At 39.8% G+C, this 23,247-nt stretch overlaps 1 protein-coding gene across 1 annotated transcript in view; it reads right to left on the bottom strand.

Moving 5' to 3' along the window:
- The window catches only part of SHISA9 (shisa family member 9), a 196,455-nt gene extending 174,241 nt beyond the window's left edge, over positions 1–22,214 (bottom strand). Inside the window, exons 1-2 of the mRNA XM_075719108.1 lie at positions 21,521–22,214; positions 14,133–14,260 (exon numbers count right to left, since the gene is read on the bottom strand). Coding sequence (XP_075575223.1) covers positions 14,133–14,260; positions 21,521–22,128 — 736 coding nt within the window. The 5' untranslated portion in view covers positions 22,129–22,214. The remainder of the gene's footprint in view (positions 1–14,132; positions 14,261–21,520) is intronic.
- Between the last annotated feature and the right edge of the window lie 1,033 nt (positions 22,215–23,247).

The following is a 23,247-nucleotide window of genomic DNA, read 5'->3' as shown; positions in this document are numbered from 1 at the left end:
TTCTGGCTGTGCCCCCTCCCAGCTTCTTGTGCACCTGGCAGAGCATGGGAAGCTGAAAAGTCCTTGACTAGCATAAGCAGTACTTAGCAACAACTAAAACCTCAGTGTGTTATGAGCATTCTTCTCCTACTAAATCCAAAACACAGCACTATGCCAGTACTAGGAAGAAAATTAACTCTATCCCAGCCAAAACCAGGACACATGCATATATTCTAGTTTTAATTTACAGGAATGATAATTAAGACAAAATTATTCCTCTTCTGTTAATTCCTTCAAAGCTGAAAAGACTTGTCAGCAACTAGATGAGAAGAGTATTATTAAAGTTACTAGCTCATGCTCAGCAACTTCCAGGCTGCACTGATCTCAAACTCTATATAGGCTACAGGTATATGGGAAAGTAAATCCACTTCTACATACATAGATTTCACACAGGAAAATACGCACTTAGGACTTCTCCCTTTGTAAATTGCTAGTTAGCCTCAGATTGCTTAACACCAGTGACTTCCCATCCTTGAAGCTGTGCAGTATCTTCTTTCCCAAGAGTGTTGCAAGCCATAAAGGAGGATTAATGCTGCTTTTGAACTGCATTAACTGTTGTGTGGATTTTCCACTTGGAAGCTTCTAGCATACACTTAATATCATGTAAAGTAGAAATAAGAATAATTAGCAATTAATAAATCATCTGCCAAGTTTTGAGCTTGTATTTTCCTCTATGATCTGATCTTGTGACATGTCCCGACTCCCCTCCCACGTTCCTATATAATTAATGTAGACACTACAAACCAGGCATCATTCTGATAGATAACTTATTTGATCCACAGGGAAGGGGATGTGCCATAGATTATTCTATCCTTCTTTTGTTTTCCTGGCATTCCCAACCTTTGATGACTAGATCTCCCTATTTGGTGATTACCCACTCTCAGAGCAGCATCTCAATATTTATTTGATTTATGGATCCAAATTCTGTGCTAACAATGCCCTGTTGCATTTTATTGCACTCGGTAAATAACTCTAGATTTATTGCTGTTAAAAGAGAACAAGGCTAATGTAATTTTTTTTGTCTAGCTATCTGTTACTCCCTCTAGTAACTTTTAAGCCATTTGCCCCTTCTGGTGTTACTGATATCTCAAGGATGAGATGTTTCTACAGCTCTCAGGAAAACAAATGGCTGAATGGAGACAAAAGGCTGAAGTACAAACTCTGTAGCTGTTTGCTTGGTTTGTTCTTTGCTGATCAGTCAGCATATGCATACCAGAATGGATAACTCTGAAAAAGCCAGAGAATATTATGTGTCCAGACCAAATCAAGAAATGCAAGAGGAACCTGAGGTACTGCATATGGGTTAGTGAGATGCAGAGGGGCTGGAGTGGAGAGGCACAGTCCTTCCTCTTCCTGATGAAGAGACATGAGAGGTGGTAAAGATGAAAGGGGAACACTAGTGTTATTCCAGTGGACAATTTCAGCAGAGTAAAGCACTGAGTTAGAGAGACCAGATTTTCATGGACCACTTGTCTTCCTTTCTAAAAATGTTTGGGTGATTTTGATGCTTACAAAATCTGAAAATCTCTTCCTATGCATAGAGCAGATAGGTGATTCACACTTTGCAGCATAACTCTAGCTCTGTGTCTCTGGTTGCAGAAATATCTTCTTCTATGTCTCTATATTTGTAGAAATGGTGGAAATGGTGTCACCTAGGAAATAAAGTATAGCTTGCAAATAAATATTTCAAACCAGATTTTCACAAGTAAATGTTAATGGCTCTAAAATGCTAGATTATGACAATGCAAGATCATCATATTATAAAGTGTGTCATTTGTATGCGCTTGAAAAGAATCCTGCAGCACTGGTGTTTTTTTCTCTGTTGTAATTTGCTTACTCTGAGAGGAAATAAGCCTAATCTATTTGCATATAGTTATTTAGGCCTCTCTACAAGAGGTATAGGATCACAGTCGGAAAAAGAATTAGTAATTCTTAGATGGGCGCATTAAATTATTAATATAATGAACAAGTCAGAGAAAGAGCTACCCTAATAATATAAATTGTGTTTTATATACTTATCCTCTATAATATATCTGCTAACGTGGACATCTTCAAAGAAGCATAAATAATTTTACTTCTAATATTCTTCAAGATTCAGAAGTTTCTGGTAATTGTTACTGCTTTTGCTACAAACATTTTTATCCAGGCTTACCTCCTGGCCTCTCTATCATCACAGTCATACCTTTGCATGGTTAAGAAATAGTCTACTGTGTTCCCAAGGTAAAATTTTAGTTTCCTGGCTTTGAGGCAAGAACTTGCAGACACAAAATAAACCCCAGACACATACTAGAGAATAAGGAGATGGCTGTTATAAGTGAATTTTGCTCATTATGAGTCTTAAAGAGATCTTTATTCTAATTAAACATCTATGCAAAAACCTTCTGCAAATGTCTTATCCCACAGAGTGTGTGTTTTTCTTCTGATTTTCTGTGGTTTCTTGAAGATCTTTGCTGGGGCCAACTATTTCCGTGATAAACTATTCTTTTTCACACACCTCTTTTCTTAAGTGGAGGTCCTTAAGCAAGGAGGAAAAGCAAGAACCAAAAGAAAATACAGTGTTAAATTGATGGGAAAGAAGTAATCAATCATAAATGCAAATTATTTTGCTTAAAAAATCCTTACAGGAGTTAATTTAACTAAGTAAAGTATTTAATGGCAATTTAACTACAGAGCTACGACTAAAAACTTGAAACTGTTCTAATCTAAATGGTGGGCAGGTTTGGTCTTGACAAAGGATAAGGAATGTTTCCTCACAGTACCACTGGCTGTTCAGAAATTAACTTGAAACTTTAACAAGACTCTGGATTACTATAGGAGAAATGTAGTTCTCCAAACTTCCAGCTCTGGAAAAAATGAGAAATAGTTTAATCCATTATTATAAATGCAAAATATATTCTTTAAACTAGAGTTAAGTCATTTGATGAGGGCAGAGCAAAGCTTTTAGGAAAAAATTGCATCCCTGATTCTTAGTCCCCAGCTGGAATTACTGAGAGCATGTTGCACAGCAACTCCTTCGGGCCCTCAGATGTATAAAAGAAAGAGCAAAAATATATAAATCACCATCAGCTTCCTTAGTTTAATTCCTGCATGAGAATGATGCTGAAAGGCCTACTTTTTCTTTTTGGAAGCTGTTTATAAAGTACTGTCAGTAGGCCTCATTCTTTTTAACAGAGGGATGCTCAAGAATGCATCTATTAATTTGCTTCCAAATGACGTAAGCATATTGTTTTACATAGGCCAAAACCACCTGGCCGGACTAGCAGACCAGTTAGTCTGTTCTTGGCCAGCTAACCCCTTGCAAACGTGCTGACTTGGATCCCTCCATACTTGGAAGGGCCGCAGTGAAACAAATCTCCACTGTCCTGACTTCTCTACTCACGTAAGGTTCCAGAGAAACTGTAGACCATTTACATAAGTGAAAGCTGCCACCTGCAATTCTTTTTTGTGCCAGGGTTCAGTGGTTGAGAACTCAGTATCCACACAAGCTCTCCAAGAGGGCTGTTCTGCATACTGGGGGTGACAACAGTTCTTGAACTACAGCAGCGCTGCTGCCAAAGGGGAGGAGCATGAAAGAAGAGCACAAATGGTTCCTTTTCTCCTGTGTGGAAAGTACATCTAGCTGGAAACTACTTCTAGCCTCCTGGCTTCTCAAAACACTTCTCAGGAGGGTTTAATGTGGTAAATTATTTGGTAGCTTTCACTGCACTTCCCCTGACTAGCTTTTATTACTCTTGGCAATGAACATGCATTTTTCCTTCTCCAACAGTGAATTCTCTAAGCTGTATAATGTCTTTTTGCGAAGCCACAAGATAAATTTCTGCCTATTCCTTTATCTCTCTCCTTATTCAAGATTAATAACAAAAACATAATTCCCCTCAATAAGATATACATGCGGTCCTAAGTGAGCTGTAGTGCCCCTGGGTAAAATCCTTAAGCCATTAAAGATGGTGAATGCTTTACTATGACTTTTGACCAACCAGAACTTCATCTGTCAAAATCCTACTTTTGTTGCAAGGCTCACAGACTGTGCCTACCCCCACCTCTGAATCACATCCACTACCATTTTGTAATTCATCGAATCATAGAATGCTTTGGGTTGGAAGGGACCTTTAGAGGCCATCTAGCCCAACCCCCCTGCAGTGAGCAGGGACAGCTTTAACCAGATCAGGGTGCTCAGAGCCCCATCCAACCTGACCTGGAATGTTTCTAGGGATGGGGCCTCCAATACCTCTCTGGGCAACCCCTTCCAGTGCTTCACCACCCTCATCGTAAAAAATTTCTTCCTTATATCCAGCCTAAATCCATTCCTCTTTAGTTTAAGACCATTACTCCTTGTCCTGTCACAACAGGCCTTGCTAAGAAGATTGTCCCCATCTTTCCTATAGGCCCCCTTTAAGTACTGGAAGGCCACAGTACGCTCTCCCCGCAGCCTTCTCTTCTCCAGGCTGAACACCCCCAGCTCCCTCAGCCTGGCCTCACAGGAGAGGTGCTCCAGCCCTTGGATCATTCATGGCTGCAAGTAGTTAATCTTCAGTGCCCCGTTGATAACATGAAATGCTAGTAGACATTTGCCATACTGTTCTGTGTTGTGGTATTCTTTCATATGTTGTCTAGAATGGCTGACCACAGACTTTCCAAAACAACAAAAACTAGTATCATCAAACACTATTTGTAGTCACAGAGGACCAGCTTGTTATAGGCAGCAGAAGAGACAGCAATAGGAAGCACAAGGTTTGGTATGCATGGAGAGTATGTTAAGAAAAAACAATAAAGCCGTTCAAAACTACATGGGAAAGGCTGTGCTTTTTCCTGGCTAGTGCTATAGAGCATAAAAGGCGAACTAACACAGTGAGAAAAAACTTTTCAGGGTAAAAACCAGATCTGTGTTTGAGACACTTAGTTGATTGTGGACACTTCCAGCTAAACAAACTGCTAACTCCAGTAGCGTCCAAATTTTGTCATGCACACTCTCTTTTGTGTATACTCATGTACGTGTATAAATAACTATTTATCAAACGTGTATTTCCTTTAATTGGTAAGGAGTGGATGGTAAAAGACAATTGGATTATTTTGGATTATGTTACAAATTCATTACAGATTCAGAAGTATAGTTATAGCCTTAAGCTTGGGCACACAGACATGTTTCTTAAATGTATGAGTTAAAAACAAAAATATGTTACTGAAGGGTTCTTAATAGCTATTTAAATGCGGTAACTAAAAATTAAAGGTTATTAGTGTACCTAAGAAAACATTAAAATCCACATTTAAACATCAAGGAATGATTATCAATGTAGTTTTGTATCATGGTTCCAGAGATTTTTTTCAACTATTTTTTCTATTATAAAAATCAACAACAAAGCTATTTCATAAATATTAAACACTCTCAGTTCCCTTCTTGACTTTATCTTATGATAATAAAACTGGAGTGAGAGCCGATGCATACATTTCAAGGGAAGTTATGATATAAAGCAGAGAACATAGAACAAAGGTACTGAAAATCATTTATGATTGAAACAGTAGATTGAAATTTGTGATATGCTATTCAGTGAGAGATATTTTCACAATTGCCTCGTAATACTGCGATGTGTATTCATAAGCTTTTTAATGTATGCAGCCAACCTCTTCTACTTTATTTTGCAACCACTGTACTGATTCTGCTTGGCAAAGTTGGTATGACTGATTAAAAAATGAAGATGGAAGTAATTTTACAGAATGTTAAATTTCTGATAAGCTCATTTTAACACCTAAAATATCGTATCAAAGTTTCACACAACCAGAGTGATAAAAATGTATATGTTTAGCTGTGGATATATCAGTTTTCAATAGTTAATGCTTGTGCCTGAATGCATGTACAGAAACTGATGTATTAATGAATTTATGTTTTTATCATTTGTGTTACAAATCTATGATTTTTGAGACAAAATATGATGGTGGGAGTTAATAGATTTAGAGAGATGATTAAACTGTAAGTCAACAGTTAAAAACGGTATTGTTTTGGCATGGAAAAATACAATTTTAGATATTAAATTGAGTAGCATATAATAGGAATACCACCTCATTAATAAAATTTAATAAGTAAAACTTAGATTGCAAAGTGCCAAAACAGTAGAGGATGCTTATTCTTCTAAGCATTGCCTTTGTTTTCAGGTGAGTATTTGATGACAGCACATATCTATACCTAATAACAAACACCTGTGAAACTAAACCCTTATTAAATAATTATGCTGATAGTACAAAAGTAAAAGTGGAGTGCCCTGGTTTTGGCTGGGATAGAGTTAATTTCCTTCCTAGTAGCAGGCATAGTGCTGTGTTTTGGATTTAGTAGGAGAAGAATGCTGATAACACACTGAGGTTTTAGTTGTTGCTGAGTACTGCTTATGCTAGTCAAGGACTTTTCAGCTTCCCATGCTCTGCCAGGTGCACAAGAAGCTGGGAGGGGGCACAGCCAGAATAGTTGATCCAAACTGCCCAAAGGGCTATTCCATACCATGTGATGTCATGCTCAGTATATAACTGGGGGGGTTGGCCAGGGAGCAGCGATTGCTGCTTGGGAACTGTCTGGGTATTGGGTGGTGAGCAATTGCATTGTGCATCACTTGCTTTGTATATTATTATTATTATTATCTGTATTATATTGTTTTTATTATCATTACTATTTTACTTTATTTCAATTATTAAACTGTTCTTATCTCAACCCAGGAGTTTTTCTCACTCTTACTCCTCCGATTCTCTCCCTGATCCCACTGGGGCAGGGGGAGTGAGCGAGTGGCTGTGTGGCGCTTAGTTGCTGTGTGGGGCTAAACCACGACATGGAGTCACAAAGGGAATGCATAACTGTTTTCCAAAGCCAAACCACATATAGATATTGAACTTTTCATCTTGTAGATGGTAAAGACATCCATGTACTGTTGGGCAACATTTCAAAGTACTTTAAGCTGCACCCCAATGACAGTAAAATGAGTCTATTTCTTTATATGTGCTTTTCAAGCTTGCTGTTGTGTGACTCAAAGCTGCCTGTGTAATAGTCTAGTACAGCAATGCTCTCTTCTCTTATGACAATAATTTTTGTTTTATTAAATAATCATTCAGCCTTTTAAACTCCATTATGAAGTGTAAAAATATATTCTAAATAATTGTTATTACCATAATGTTAATTATTGCCACTACAGGATAATGTCAGTGATTAACTGTATTTCTCCCAAATACATTTTACAGTGATGAATATTTTTATTAAGATATGTCAAATTTATCTGAATTAAAAGCTGACTAGAAGTAAATGATAGGATGCAAGGCAGTAATCTAATCTAATTGTTTTATTGTACAATAAATGAAGAAAGATAGAGCGAAAACTTCATTGTTCAGTCATAATGGAAATGGTTATATGGAGCAGAGCTTATGAAGACCTACCCAGTATGGTTCAAAACATATCCCACTGACTAAAATTGCAGATAGGATGCATAACATTCTCATAGAGTTTCCAATAACATTGTATCTAACAAGAAATATTTTAGAATAAAGAGACCCACTGAACATACATAATGATGTTAAGTTCACAGTTTTATTTGATTATAGACCCAGGATGCAATCCCTCAGTCTTTGTTCATGCAAAATTTTGTGTTTACTATTTCCTTTAGGTTTTTTTCTTTCATTTGCCACATTAAGCTAACAGGATGATTCCAAAGGCATGGAACTAATTGTATGGTAGGAACATTGCTAGAGTTCTGGCACTTTACACTTGGTAAAGACTGGTGCAGTTATCAAGGAAAAGTTATCGTGTATAATATATATTAACATTTTCAAAATCATCCTGTTTTTTTTTTAAAAATAATTGATGAAATGTACAACAGTCAGGGACAAATGAGATATTTCATTTGTTTTACTTTTTGTCTGTCCTAAACAAACTCAGCAGCTCTCATTCTCAGGTTGTAATTAACTTCCTTGAAAATACTCATTGGTGTTTCAAGAAGTTTCACAGCATCTTCTCGTAAATCAGCATCATGCATCTGAATTAAAATCTGAATGTAAATTAGAAACATTTTTTATATTAATGATTGTGAGTCTAAACACACATTCAGAACTGATTAAGCATTACTGTCTTACAGTGACTGACTGAGTTGCAAGAGAAATGCATCTTCAGACTCTAAGTTTATATGGGAAATTTTGTTTCCAGCATGGAAGCTTTGCAGCTCTGGAATGAATTGCTATAGCTGTAATTATATTAACAAAAATTCTATCACCAATTTTCTAATGCTTTGAAGTTCTACTGGTAGCATAATTTCAGTTGAAATCAGTATCTAGAAATTAATTTAAAGTGGTTTAAAAAGTGGTCTCAAGATAGCTGTGACAAAGCAGCTTGCAGCTTTTAACCTCAAACAGAAATTATATTTTAAAAATACAGTATTTCTTTTGACATGGCTGGTGATGGTAGTGTGGGCTTTTTCTTGGATGACTGGTTTTGTAAAGTGTATAATTTAAATGTGGAATTTGTCCTCCTTGTTGTATATTACAATCAAAATGCAATGAGTAGCCCTCTCCCAGGGTTAATGTAAGTCTACTAGTTTTTAGCTCAGGAATTTAATCTAAATTATCAGATTTTTTGGAATAGTGTTAAAGTGCTTCCTGGCTAGATCATAGAAACCCCAGTAAAATGAGTTTTTGCATACTGGCAGTGAAGACTAAGGCTTTAAATGGAAACAAATTCCCGATACTTAGTTACTACAGTCCCTTCCCTCTGTCATAGCACTGTAGTTTCTTGCGAACTAAGTACATCCTCCAATCAAGCTAGCCATTTTATTCTCCCTCATTCTTCACTGTCTCGGAGCACTCCATCAGCAGTACTTCTTCACTTCTCCTTCTGTCACTGTGCTAAAACTATCTTTTTCTTGGCTGAAAACTTATTACTATTGTCCAGCTTTGCACTGATAAAACATGGCTGGAGCCCTGTCTATGCAGCTCAGCTTTTCTGACTGTACTTTGTCCTTCTAAGTGAGGAGGTGAACAGCCAACTGAAGTTCATGAGGGACATATTCCAATTGCTCTGGGCTAGACCCGTGCATATAGCCAGGGCTGAAAAAAGCGTTTTACTGTAATCAAGCAACCTAGATACCAACAAGGCCAACCAAGCAGTTACTTGCCCAGACCTTTGGATTTTGCAGCCCTCTGTCTGGACAAGGTTTTTAGTAGAGTTTCAATGCCCATATCACCAGAAGTGTATTGTTACAGTAATACCTGCACGTTCTCAATGACTACTTCTTCAATATTTTGCAATTCATTGTCCAACAGTTACTGTGTAAGTAAATTAGTTATCATGTTTTATATACTTCAAGAGGTTTGCACTTCAAAGAATAGTACTTCTCTTTACTGAAGTTTCTTAATATGCTTATTTTGAATGAGCAACAGTAGGAATTATGCTTGGGCAATGCAATACAATGAATCATCTGATATAAACATGTTTATGTATGTTAAACATAAAAATAATTAATTTGCCAAAGACCACTGTATTCAACAACAACAACAAAAAGCATATTCACTAGGGATGAAAGAGACTGCAAAAAATTCCTGCAAATTCTAACTGTATTTTCACAGTGTAAAACTAGTGACAGTTTCTCTCACTGGAAAACAGAGGCTGAGCTTCTATTTACAGAAATGGGGGAAAGCACAGGAACACGCAATACAGAACGCTTATTCTAATATGCGAGAACTTCAAAAAATACCCTCCTATTTAAATGCTTACTGTCTCAGCACAGAAACAAAGAAATAACAAAAGTTAACTTATCATAAGGCACCAGTTACAGAAATGTCTTAGCTTTGTTTTCCGCATTAGCATTTGTAGTCAGTAAGTATCCAGGACAACTGACAATCAAATGCAGCAGCAAATACATTATTCCCTTGCATGTATTTAAGAAGAGAAAAATTCATTTTAAGCACATGTGCTGCAGATCCTTGGCCAGTATTAAAAATCGGCCATTTGATACAGTGCAATGCTTCCTTCTTTGAGTAGTGTGTTTACAATTCACTTCTTTTTTTTTTAATGTTAAATTCAAAATGAAGAAATAATGCAAACATGTGCAAGGCTGGTTGTTATTGAGGAGAGAGTAACGGAGCTTTTACTGGTCATTAGGAAAAGTGACTGTGGATAGCACTAACTTAAGTATTTGTTTCACTCTGCTGTCATAGATTATGAATTAGAAATAATAGCAGTAATCACGTTTCAGAAATGAGGATGTAGCTACAAAGCCTCGTAATTCCTACTGCACCAGTGTTATAATCCCAACACATTAAATAAATTGCTTAATTCTAACACAATAAGTAGAAAGAAAAAAAAGAAGAAAAAAGTCTTGAATGCTGCTGCTTTCTTAAGATTCATGCAAGTCAGAAATTAACAAAACAATTCGAATTCTGCAGGAAGGTTTGCTTTTGGTTTTATGTTTTTAATACAACTTTTAAATGTCCCCTTTTTTCATTTGATTTTATTTAACATTCCATGTTAGAAAACTTGAATGCTGTGATTCTTGGTAAATATCTGCTGCTTGTTTACAAAGCACCACTACATTCTAATGTGTATGAATGAAGGGAAATAATGGAAAAGTAATCTTAAGAAAAGCACTGTAGTGGAAGAAAATTATGACAACTAACAACCACTAAGGACAAAATAGCTCTTACTAAAAAGCATCTAGGTTGTCTGGGTTGACATGGGCAAACAAAAAAACCCCATGCTTTTCCAGAACCTCCAACATGGCTGTTCTTTTCTGAATATCAGAAAAGAAGGGACAAGAAACTGAGTAAACTGCAAGATGCTGAAAAGAGGTATCTACTTTTGGCTAGTTTGGGCAAATAGCTGTGCTACCTGCAGGCAACTTGGAAAATCTTTGTCCTCTGGTAACAAACAGTCCAGAAACAAAAACACACTCATTTTCAGTGTCAGAGATCATGTGAAATTTGTCATTTTGACAGATCTTCCCTTCATAAAAGACTTTCAGAATGGGTTGGCAGCATCAGCAAAATGTTTTTCAAGAGGGCAAAAAGAGCAAATGAGCATTCAAATTAGAACATTTTAAAAAATGTTTGGCCTTCAATAGTTTGTCTTCAGTATTCTGAAAGACACAATATGGAAGGGGTACATAATGACTAAGAAATTCCTCCTGCCCTCTTCATATCTACGGACCAATGTGAAAAGTACATCAATCTCAAATTTTTAAGTCCCATTTTGAGATGACTAGTAGAAAGTGGTAACTTAAAAAAGAAAACTTAAAAAATACATATCAAAGTATGATGCTATAATTTTGTACCATTTCATTTTCACTGTATAAGTAAAGATCTGGAATAGAATTTCTACGAAAGCTGTAATTCACTCTGGTTTATTTGCTTGTAAAAATACCCAAAAAGGCTGTCACTTTTCCAGCACTAGTACTAGGTAATGCTGTGCTGCCGGAGTTTCTGCAAGTAATATCTACTCTTGTAGTGTTTCAGAACTCCACAATAAAATTTCAAATTGCTAACATACTGGACTTGGACAATTTGTCTTAATAGTTTTTCTTTATAAAGACTTTTTCTGCACCGTATATGCACATGCTTTCAACAGACTTCAATCATTTGTGATGTTCTGGCTAATTCTGGTAGGTCATTTAGTCATGTTTTAGATGTGTTTATGAGGGAATATAATGGCAACAAATACAGAATAATGATCTACTTGCTATGAAGTAAATGTATGTAATATCGGTTATAGAATGCCTTGAGTAATTTCACCACTTGAAGGTCTGCGCTGAACAATCTTAAAATGATTGACTTAATCCATAAAGTTGATTAAAGACTGAAACAGTCACCATCGTAGCTGCTTGCTTCTGAGGTTTCCATCTGTAGCAAGGATGCCTGAGCTGCATGTGAAGCAGTCTTGGGCCTGCCCCTATTCATTATCCAATGGATTAAGATAGCTCCAAAGTAGCGGTAGTGCTTCTATGTTGTAAATTGCAGTGGTGCAAGAGCTGTTTCACACATAATTCTTCCATCTGTGCCAGAGGGCCAAATTCTGCAACAGAGGTGGTATGGATGTCTGGGGTCATCATAAGCCAAGATCCTAAGGTACTATTAAATGTATCTTTTTTTTCTTCCTTGATGTGTGGCTCTGAGTTGCATTTATATGCAAGAGTTTATAGAAGCAAGGCGTAAATCTGAATTCAAATCCAAGCAACAATGAGTTTAAAGACCTGCTGTGTTATGTCGTATATTGTAGTATACAAAGAGTTTTAAGCAGAATATCTCAGTGTGATGATTACAAAAATCTAGATACAATAAATGCAGTAAGAATCTCTTTACTTTCTGGATCCTTCATTAACTGGGATTCTGAATAAACATTTCACATGTGAGAGAAAATAAGGATTGTACCCTAACTTCATTACCATTTGGCATCTTTCTTCTTGAAAACATGGTCACAGGAAGGATCAGAGATCAGCAAAGAGCTAATACACAGAGCAAAGAGAGATATAGTGCATATTCCCATCCTCCTTAAACCTTCAGAAGTTCACCACCGCAGCTCCAGGGGGCTAGAGCACCTTTGAGAGAAGCATAAGTTCCCCTCCAGAAGTGGTGTGGTTTTATACAATTAGGGATGCAGTGCTGCAGTATGTATGTACTTCCCCCTCTGCAGTGTAGAACTGCACAGGCCCAGGTGGAAGTACTTTGCTGGAGAGCAGTGCAGACAGATTAGGTGTCACACTTCACTACATGTGGTATCTTTATTAGAGGTCACAGCTTTAATTCTCTCCTATTACTCTGTAACCATGCGCATAAGAAATCGCAGTCAGCCCCTACCACAAAACAAGTATCAGGAGTGCATGCAGCATACAAATCTGTTCTTTCTCCCATTGTTTTTACACCCTTCCCCCAAAAGAAAGCAGTAAAATCTCACACTAACTGCACAGTGCAGTCCAAATAAAACTCATTCTTTGTCCAAATATAAGCAAATTTTCTGCTTTCCGTAGTTACAGAAAGATAAGGAAAAGACTAGTGCATATACTTTAAATGTTTCAAAATCCAGATACCAATGCAGTAGAAGTATGTTTGCAGTAAAATGCACATCTATGTTGATCTACAGCACACAATAAAGCCATCCACTGCCTAACAATCTACACATTCCCGAATTATACCCTTTTCTTCTATAAATATATTGAACTTGAATTTGTAAATATATTATCTATAATTTGTATGCATGTGTACTTATATATTTAAGATATAGATGAATATAAAACACATAAATACATATGCAAATTAAAATTGCAGTGGAACTGTTCCTCACAAAAGGAAAACGTATCTGAGCATGAAAAAGATCTGTACCGTGGTCAGTACAAGACCATAGGCATTCAAGACTGAGAAATAAGTTGCCTAGGACTTCAGAACCACTTGAAATGTCACTATATTTCCTCTGAAGGTCCAAGGTGCACTTTTTCCTCGCCTTCAATAACATAAACACATCATAGCAGATACAGAATAAAAATAATATTTAAAACTTAAAATAATAATCTTCCTCTCACCTTTCCCTTAGAGAGAAAAAAAAAAACGAGAAAATTAAAACCACGCACAACTTGATGCTTTCCAGGAAAGTATTTAACTATTTTACTAGTGGAGATGATATAACAGCTTAATAAGACTGCTTTCTTATTGGATGTTACAGCCCTATGAAACATCTTGTTAAATCTCGCTGTAAGCTTAACTATTTGTATTTTGGTATAACAAAACATATACTAAGGCATAGCTTGATGAGCTGAGCAAAAACACCAGGTAGAAGGAGATAAAGATACAAAACCAGTATTAGTCAACCATGACAACTAATTAAAAATATTTTTTTAAAAAATAATTAAAATTAATTAAAAAATTAAAAATAAGTTTTTAAAAACTAATTTTTCTATTCAAAATGGCTTTCTCTTAGTGTTGCACTATTTGCACTAGGAAATCCTAAATATTTCTAATTCTGAAATAAAGAATATTTCTAATTTGCCCACATACTGTCAATCTTCATTTGACATCCAGCAATATGTGTTCCATAATGTTCATTTTAGTGCCAGCATTCCAGATATTGATAATGTTATAATGCAACTTACGTAAATTATTTGGAGGAGGTCTCGTCTCCATGTTTTCATAATGTTGCACGTGTACTACAATGTTTAGATCTCTTTCCATATGATCTGTTGTACAAGGACCTTGAGGTCGCATAACATCAGCAAGAGCCCTGAAAAACAAACAAAATCAAAATGAACCTGTTGCAAAATCTGTAAGGCACTACCAATATATTCCAAGTTTTTTTTAGTTTGAGATGCAGTCAGTCATAATGTCTGCTGGAGAAACCACCTCCATTCGCAGCAAAATCAGGGAATCAGATTCATTGTGAGACTTTGCACCTAAGGCTCTTTTTAGGTTGTCTTAGACAGTGTGCTAGCAGTAATACACAGAAACACGTTAAGTTCTTTAGCTGTCTTGGCTTTGTAGGAACATAATTGAAGCTTGTTGAGACTTGTAGAGTTCTGCCATTGCATGTGCTCAGTAACATTGCCATCTTGGTTAAGCTGAGCAGCTCAACACCTAGCCTCTGTCTATAGCTTTCACAAGCTAAGTTATCTTCACACCTAGATTACCAACAGGGCCTGTCAAAGTAAATTCTCACACATGCATTTGCACAGAGCACCACACAACGCAGTGGTCTTGGCCATTTTCATTCAAAAATGTCACCAAAGTTGAAAGGTCATCTGATTTTCACGTAGAAATCCAGTAGGCATAGCACTCTTCATGATCAGGGATTTAAGCTTTTCCCATCCAGAAGGGGAGATCAAAAATGTCTTTTCTGACTTCTATGAGTGTCCTAGTCATCAAGATGGAGCAAAGCTTGCACAGGAACACTCCTTGCTGCTTTGAACCAGTTCAGAAACAGGATGAAAGCTTTATGCTAGCAAAGAGGTAGCAAGTAAAAGGATTCCTAACAGTTAGGCCAGGCCCAACCTGATGCTGGTTGTGGACTTTTTCTGCGGAGCTGCAGGCAGTAACTATATCTGAAAGAGAGACAGATCCATCCTGCTCTGGTGTATTCTCTAAGGACTAGTTTCACTGCCAAGTGCCCTGCTGAGCATAAGTCCATTCTTAGGCAACAGATAAGCACACACACCTGTATCAGCCCTGTGGATCCAGGGTTAGTGACTAATTTTTAAGCTCTGAAACTCTCAGCATGGCAACATCTAATTGTGATTCTGGGCCATGGATTTTTACCATTGACTTCTGTAGGAGCAGGATTAGCCCTTAGGTATATGCCATATAGCTACCCGCTGAACTACTGTGCCCTACAAAATAATTGGCCCACCTGCAGAAGCTGTTGCCTTAGGCAAAAGAAAGCTATGGTATGTGTTACCAGTGTCTTCAGGGTTCAATGCAAGTCTTTTCTATTCAGGTCAATGCATCACTGACCATTATTTGCCTCCTTTTTTTTTATTAGTTTTAATTTTTAGACCTCTTGAGCTATTTGTTTAAGGGAACGAATGCATTTTCTGGGCACTGTGCTCAGTTTAGTTAAATTTTCTGCAAAATTATATACAGTGTCCCAGATACCGCATCAAGACAGACTAGTTTATAAACTAATAAATAAATAAAAATAAACATATTCACTGGTGGAAGCCATGGCAAGTGCCATCTAGCTCCTCCACTGTACCTCTGTGACATGATGATTTCTTGATCAAGAAGCACTGTACTTTTAAGTATTAAAAAGTATCTTCGTTTAAGTTACAGACAGAGAGGAATCCTGAGCTGGATCTTGCTTTCAGATTGCAGGAACATTGCTTTGGTACACAGCTGAATGATACTGATATTTCATTGTGTTTATGGCTAGCATTATGTTATTAAAATATTAGTTACAGTTGTGATCAACATGTTACAGAATACTCTGTTGATACTGTAAAAGGTCAGAAGACAGTAACCAAATGATTAATGGTATCAGAGCAATGCTCCCATTTAAAGCAATGCTTATACAGCAGAAATAGCAGAGCTGGCCTACATAGCAGAAAAATAAAAATTCAGTAGAAGAGATCTCACAAAGGTATGTAGAAAATGATGCAGAAGGAAAGCATTATATTGCAAAACATAGTTTAAATCAAGTGGGGACCAAACCCATTAATGTCTAGTCATTTTACGCAAATATGTCTCTATGCAAAGGAAATTATTGACATCAATATTAATTCTAATTCCAGAGGCAGCTGGACACATTTCTGGGAAGGCAAGAAATGCAAATGAAAGTTCCTAACTTCATTGTGGGAGCTGAAACTGTGAGATCTCTGTAATACACTGATTACTATTTCCCAACTTTGTGAGAGCGGGTTTTCAGAAATGCTTTCTTCATTGCCCTTAATCTGATGGTAAATATTCTTCACTGTAGACTTTAAATAACACCCCATATGATAGCAGATTAAGTAGTGCCTATTTGTGAAAATGCCAACTAAGTTTTCTACCATTTTAGGGTAGCTTTTTTCAAAGGGGTTTTAAGGAATTAGCTGTCCAGCTCCCACTATATTAAGAAAAAAGGAACTACTCACCATCAAGTTCTATTTTTAACACCACAGCAGCTATGCTTATACTGTGTTAGCCAAAGTTGTACAATCTTCTCAGGGCAGAATAGCTCATATAACAAAGAGCTTGTCCTTATCTTCCACTGATGTCAGGGAGAGTTAAAAATGTGTAGCAGCTCATATCACTGAAGTAGAAAGGAAATGCTGTACCTGCGTTTTGTTCTTTTAGGGATTTGCCCAATGAAATTGATAATGGGAGGTTTGTGCCCCAGTACGTTACAAAATCCTTGAACAGATGTTTGCTTTGGAAAATGCCACGTAGGCCAATAGACTGTTACAATACCTTCATGCAGTTGTCTCACCTGAATATTGTCATAGAGATTTTCTTCATTATCTGAAGAAACTGTTAGACTGGGTCCCATTGAAAAATTATATACGCAGAGGGTCTTTATCGACAGCTTTGCTATAGTGAATGATTTTTTAAGGAAATACAAAATACAAGATAACCTTCTAATCAGGTAGTGATATCACTAGGTCCTGTGTATTGATATTGATTGCAGTATTACAAAAGTGGAGAAATGTTACCTACACAGGAGTTCATGGCCCGTAACTATCCAAGTATCACAAAACTTCAGCATTTCTCTTGCCATAAGATTTTTCTCTTTGGATATCTAATGCTATTTCTGGGTGTTATAAAGCATGTAGAGCCAGGCATTTTTCCCTTACGGGTACAGTCTTGAAGAAGCTGAAACACAGGTTATTTCACGAAAGGTCACCTGTCATATTTTGCCTCCAAAACTGGGTCAAAATACATAAGGGAAACAGTTTCACACATAGGATTCAGGATTTTGGCAAGTCAGACTATTTTTGGCCCCAGGTACATGCCTTTTGAATGATCAACAAAAGACTTAACTCATGAGCTTAGCACATTGTGAAGGAAGAAGCAAGAGCTCATATGGTTCACAATATTTGGAAGGCTGCTAACATACTGTCAGAAGCACTGCTTCAAAAAAACCAGGAGCTATAGCGTACGAGCATGATTGTAAATATTGTCCTTTCAGTTCTTGGTTTGTTTGCACATTCTCCACAAGGATTAGGGAAGAAGACAAAGGTGTGGTTTTATTTACAGAAAAATCTCCTCCATGAAACAGAAGTAAAGCCTTTCGCTTTTCTACTCATTCTCGAGAGAGAATTCTCCACTTTAACTGATGGAGCCTGGAAGTCCCATTGATGTAGTCTTAAGCAGCAAGAACATGCTGCCCTCATATGCCTAACAGAGCTTCTAGATCTGCTTCAGGAGGCCGATCAATTCTGTTTCCTTTTAGGCACAACACTGCCATGTTCATTCCCTTTGCCATATTTGATAACATACACCATCTTATTCCCTTATTCTCTTAGAAAGCAGGAGGGTAAAGGAAGAGTTACTCTGTTTGGACACTACTATTACTGCTTAGTTCTTGGACACTGTAGCTGGAGGGAATATTTATCTCCTTTTAAAGTCAAGTAACAAATTTAAAAATAAGAACTATATAAATGAAACATTAACATATGATGTCTAAAGTGAAATGTGCCATGTAGAGTTAATACTGTACTCCCCTCTCAATTTTCGTCTTCCAGATTTATAGTTCCATGCCAACAGTAAGAGTGTTTTACTGAAAAGCACTGATCTAACAAAAAAGAAAATGTCAACAGTGCCACACTTGGCCTTTTTTTTCCTCAAAACAAAAGGATGTAACAAGCTCTCTAAAAAAGGACAAATTTTGACTCTTTTTTTCCTAAAAGGACTTGCTCAATAGAGATTTTTTCCTACACATTGTTTTCACTAACTACATAAATTTCCTCGATGCTTTTTCATTGTCAAATATTTCAGGAAAATTCAGTGAAATTAATGGAGTGTTCCTGGTTTGTTTTGGTATAGCAGTAAACAAAATGTAATGGAAGGCAAGTGTACAGGAACTAGGCTCACCAAGCCTGTGAAGTTTCCTTTATTAACATTGTACCACTCTTACACGCACCAGTGTCTTACTTCAACAGCAGATCCACTGACTGCAAGATGAAACAATGCAAGGTATTAATAAGTGTTGCACAGCTCTGCTTCTTTTTTATAAGTCAATGTTCTTATTCCCATGTGTCAGGTCTCTGTTCATATTTTTAAATAGTTTTAGTAAGTCAAAATTAGAAATATATAATTTACACCAGTTGTATCCTGTTCACTTTTTTAAAAAAAATCAGCCCTCAAAAAAAGGTCAGTTTACATTATGCATTGTCTTTTTTGATAAGCAGTACCATCCCTTCCATAGGTGAAGTTGTTCACAGGAATGAAGAGGATTCAAGTGTTTCACATAGCCATTGGCGAGGGAAGGGAAAGGAGACAATCTTAGCTAAGGAAATAGATGACAAATCAGCCTCCGTGTGTTTCTTGCTGCCAGCCAAAACGGAGTAATACTTAGTACTTTTGGTTTGGCCTACATGACACTCTCAATGCATTATACTTTTGCTTATTAATAAGGTTCAGTACAGAAAAAAACATAAGAAGTGTTCTTTTTGGTTTTGGTTTTTTTATATTGTACTGGTGAGTGTTATAAAAGAAGGTGAATATGAATATAGGCTAAATATTATTTTAATTGTTGGTACTACTAACTGTTTAAACAGAAATTATTTATTTCTTAAGCATTGCAGCCTTTTTTCAGAACATTAGTAGTGTAAAATGAGCTAGGATGGGTTATTTTAGTTAAACACACATTTGAGGACAAAAAGGTTACTTCAGTTCTTCACTCAATTAACAGATTTTTAGATGGCTGAAGGGATTTACAAATCTAATTCCTTTTCAAATTAATGGTAAGCCCACCCCACAGCCGTAACAGGAGTGTGAGAACTTTTTTTTTAAAAAAAAAAAAAAAGCTGTAGTGCTGCTTTTTCAGAACATGACTAGCTATTATGTGTACTGAGTGGGCGACTGTTTTTCCATGTGATCATGACTTTCCAAGTTTCTCTATAATCCTGACTTGAACATTTTCATGGCAAGGAAAGTACAAGATCTCAGACACTGTTAAGTAATCGGGTAACAGATGACCTTTTCCAAGAACCACTTCAGAAACCTAATCTTTGAGCATACATGACTGAAGGATTTCAGAATGATTTTCCAATCCCCTGTAATTCTATTTCCATAAACTAAGACAGAATACCCTTTCAGAATACTTCGCACCTATCCTTTAGATAGCAAATATTTCTACTAGTAGAAATAGGACCTATTCAAGCCATCTATAAGCAGGGATGGCCACAACTTCATGCTGTCCTGGTTTTTGTAACTGTTATAAGCCCTGCCTTTTTGCCTGCATGAAGACAGTACAGAAAGAGGCTGAAGCAAGGGAGAGCTTTACCCAAACAAGCTCTGTAGTTTAAGAGTAAGATTTAAAAAAGAAATTGGGACCCATGTATTCTTTTTCTCAATTTAGTAATTGAGAATATTCAAAATGTCTAAAGGATTATTATACCTTGCTCAACAAAAACCATATTTGCAGAAGTATCACTGACACACACTGTTAAGTTGACTAAAATTTCTGCAATGTGCTTTGTTCCTCGGTAGTAAAAGCGTATCCATAACAGCCAGTTTGTAAATAGCAAATAATTGCTAGTGAAGTGGTGATGCATTTGCAGGAGTATTTTTGTGGCTTTCTCTGTTCATTTCAGGATAATCAGTTAATCAAAAAATCATGCAGAAACTTCAGTAAAAAATAAAGCTCCAGGTGCTAAGTTGATCCCTTGGACTATCTTTCAAAGGATAACGCTTCATCTAAGCTTTAAAGATTGTGAACTACACCATTACCAGTCAGAGCAAGAGGAAGCTTTCTGCCACACGGAATGTCCAGTAGAAGGTATCCTTTTAATTGCATTTCATCACTAAAGTTCCCCAATATGCTGGAATCTGTTTAGACTCTTTAATGGAGCTATTTGCCTTTTTTAATGACTTTCCCCCATCTACTTTACTTTCACGTGCCTGGGATTAGCATAAAGAATCAGACAGACTGCAAACTTGACAAATATATTATGCCTTGACTTTGAACTGCTGTGACAATCTGGGTTTGGAATATGTTGTTAAAGCCATTGGGCTCTGTCCTGAGTTGCCCACCCACCTATCCACCACTAGGCAGCCAGTATCTGGAGTAGATGGTACACAGCATGCCTAAGTCTAGGTGGGGGAGGTTCTCTTTGATATAACTCAGCCATTACACTGTGGATACAGAGTATAACACACACATATATGGATGAGACAAGACTTTCATATTCCATTTTTTACCTCTCAACTGTAACTGAAAAAACGTTAAGAAATTCTACAATAGCTTTTCCTTTTTGTGTCTCCCTCTTCCCTTCCACCCTGGCTCATTTTCACAGCTTAGAAATTTTACAAATAGCTCACACACTTGCAAGGGTTGGGGGAGTAGTGAAGGTCCTGCCAAAACCATTTTGCAGCTGGAGAGGGAGGGTGAGATGACATTTGTTTACTTCCTTCTGTTCAGAAGTAAAAACATTTTCCAAGCTTTAAAACAGTTGGAAGAGGGAACCCACCAGGCTTTCTATAATTCAGTGTTGCTGGTTTCAGATTTTTTTTTGTTTTCCTGTTCATGCACAGTATAACCATGAACACTTGCTGGATCTTGTTGGAGAGAGGGTCAGACACTGCAGATGAAAGTGGACTACTGTCTGTGCAGGCTCCACAATTATTTCTAGTCTTCCTCAGCATGCATGTACTTTGATAACCTGGGCTTGGAGAACCACAGGAGCTCTGCTTGCCAAAGTTGGTCTCTCTCGGTTGCCTTGCAGGGGAATGCAGCCTGCCCGGCAGGAGTTGTTTGTTTAGCAGAACACATGGGCTCCTCTCTCCTCTTTAGGGGTAGGGAGGGGAGGTAGGGGGGAAGGGGACCCTCCTGCCTGGCACTCAGCCTTACCTGGACATGTGCTCCCGCTGGGGTCTGTGCGCCTTCTCCAGCCCCAGTTTGGTGAAGATCCCCACCAGCACCATGACTGCCACAACCCCGCAGATGATGTAGACAATGAGGTTGGTTTTATCCCTGGTAGGGTCGTGCAGAGGGTCATCTATGCGGGAAGGAGGCTTCCCAGTGTTCATCCACAACGGCGTCTCATAGTTTGTGCAGGTGCTTTGATCCAGCCTCGTCTTCTTGAACTTGCAGCAAAACCTGAAGCCACAAGTGCCACAGCAGAAGATGAACTCCCCCGAGCTGCAGTTAAAGGGGGGGTCCCACTGCCCCATCACGTCAAAGTAGCCCCTGCAGAAGTCCGGGGTGGGAGGTGGCTCGGAAGGGTCTAGCTGTTCCCCAAGGCTGGAGTGGTTTCCTCCTGAGAGCACCACGAAGCTCCCCAGCTGCTGGCCAGCCTTCTCCTGAGCCCGACACACCAGCGTGAGAAGGTCCGCCACCAAGTAGCCGAAGAGCAGCCGAATAAAGCCTTCCATTCTGCCTCCCAGCCCCGGCTCAGCGATGCCGCCGCCGCCGCCGCTCGAGCTGCTGGATGCCGCGCTGCGCCAGGAGCTGAACATAAAGGGGCTCCGTCAGGGGCCGGGCGTCCGCTCAGCCCGCGCTCGCCTTCAGCACCACGGACAGCCCCGCGCCGGGCCGGGCCGGGCCGCGCCGCGCCGCGCCGGGGCCGCCGCCCCCCGGGCAGTGCCCGCAGCCGTCGCCGCTCCGCTCCGGGGGAGCGAGCGCGCGGCACTTGTGGAGTGCGCGGGAGAGAGAGCGCGCGGGAGAGGGAGGAGGAGGAGGAGGAGGAGGAGGAGGAGGAGGAGGACCGAGGGGCGGAGGTGGCGGCGGGAGTGCGGGGCACAGCGCTGCGCGGCGGGATGGGGAGAAAGGGCTGGCGGAGGGGCGTGGGGGGGGCCACGAGGCGGCAGGGCCGAGGCGAGGGCGCCGCAGGGGCGGCAAGGAGGGGAGAGGGCGCGCGAGGAGCCTCCCCGCGCCGCCTGCTGCCAGCCTGCCGGCGCCGCGCACCCACCGCCCGCTCCCCCGCGGAGCCCGCCGCGCTCTCTCGCACAACTCCCTCAGCCAGCCACGGCGCCCGCCGAGCCCCGCCTGGCGCCGGGCGAGCCCGCGGGAGGCGACGGCTGCCAGGGCAGAGCGCGGGAGGCTGGAGGGGCTCGCCGCGGCATCCGGCCGGCGGGGAAGGGCTGCCGCCGAAGGGGAAATCCGCCGCGGCGGGCGGTGCGCGGATGAGGGCGAGGCAGCCCGGCGAGCCCAGCCCGGCGAGCCCAGGCGCCCGCGGCTGCCCGCCCGCAGCCCCTCTGGGGGCCGGCGCCCTCCCCCTCCCGAGCAGCCCCTCTGCGGGGCTCTTCCCCCCTCCCCTCAGCCCCGCCATCCCTTACATAAGAGACTTCCCGCCCAGGCGGGCGCTCCCCACAGGTGCGTCTCCAAAAGCGCGGGAGCGCCTCCTCCTCTCCTCCCCTCCCCCCCCCCCCCCCCCCGCCCCGCGCGCGCCGCGCTGAGGGGGGTGACGGGCAGCGCGCGCCGGGCCGGACGCCCGGTCAGGGCGGGGGAGGCGAAGCGGGGGCGCCGGGCAGCGGGGGCGCCGGGCGGCCGCAGCCCCGCGGCTCCAGGCCGAGGCCGGCGCCGCTCTCCCCGTGAGCAGAGCGCTCCTTCTCCCGCTGCCCGCTCTCCCGGCCGGC

This window comes from Pelecanus crispus, chromosome 11, assembly GCF_030463565.1.
Source record: "Pelecanus crispus isolate bPelCri1 chromosome 11, bPelCri1.pri, whole genome shotgun sequence".
Classification (NCBI taxonomy): domain Eukaryota; kingdom Metazoa; phylum Chordata; class Aves; order Pelecaniformes; family Pelecanidae; genus Pelecanus; species Pelecanus crispus.
The sequence above is the reverse complement of the archived record's forward strand: the minus strand, read 5'-3'. Positions and strand labels throughout refer to the sequence as shown.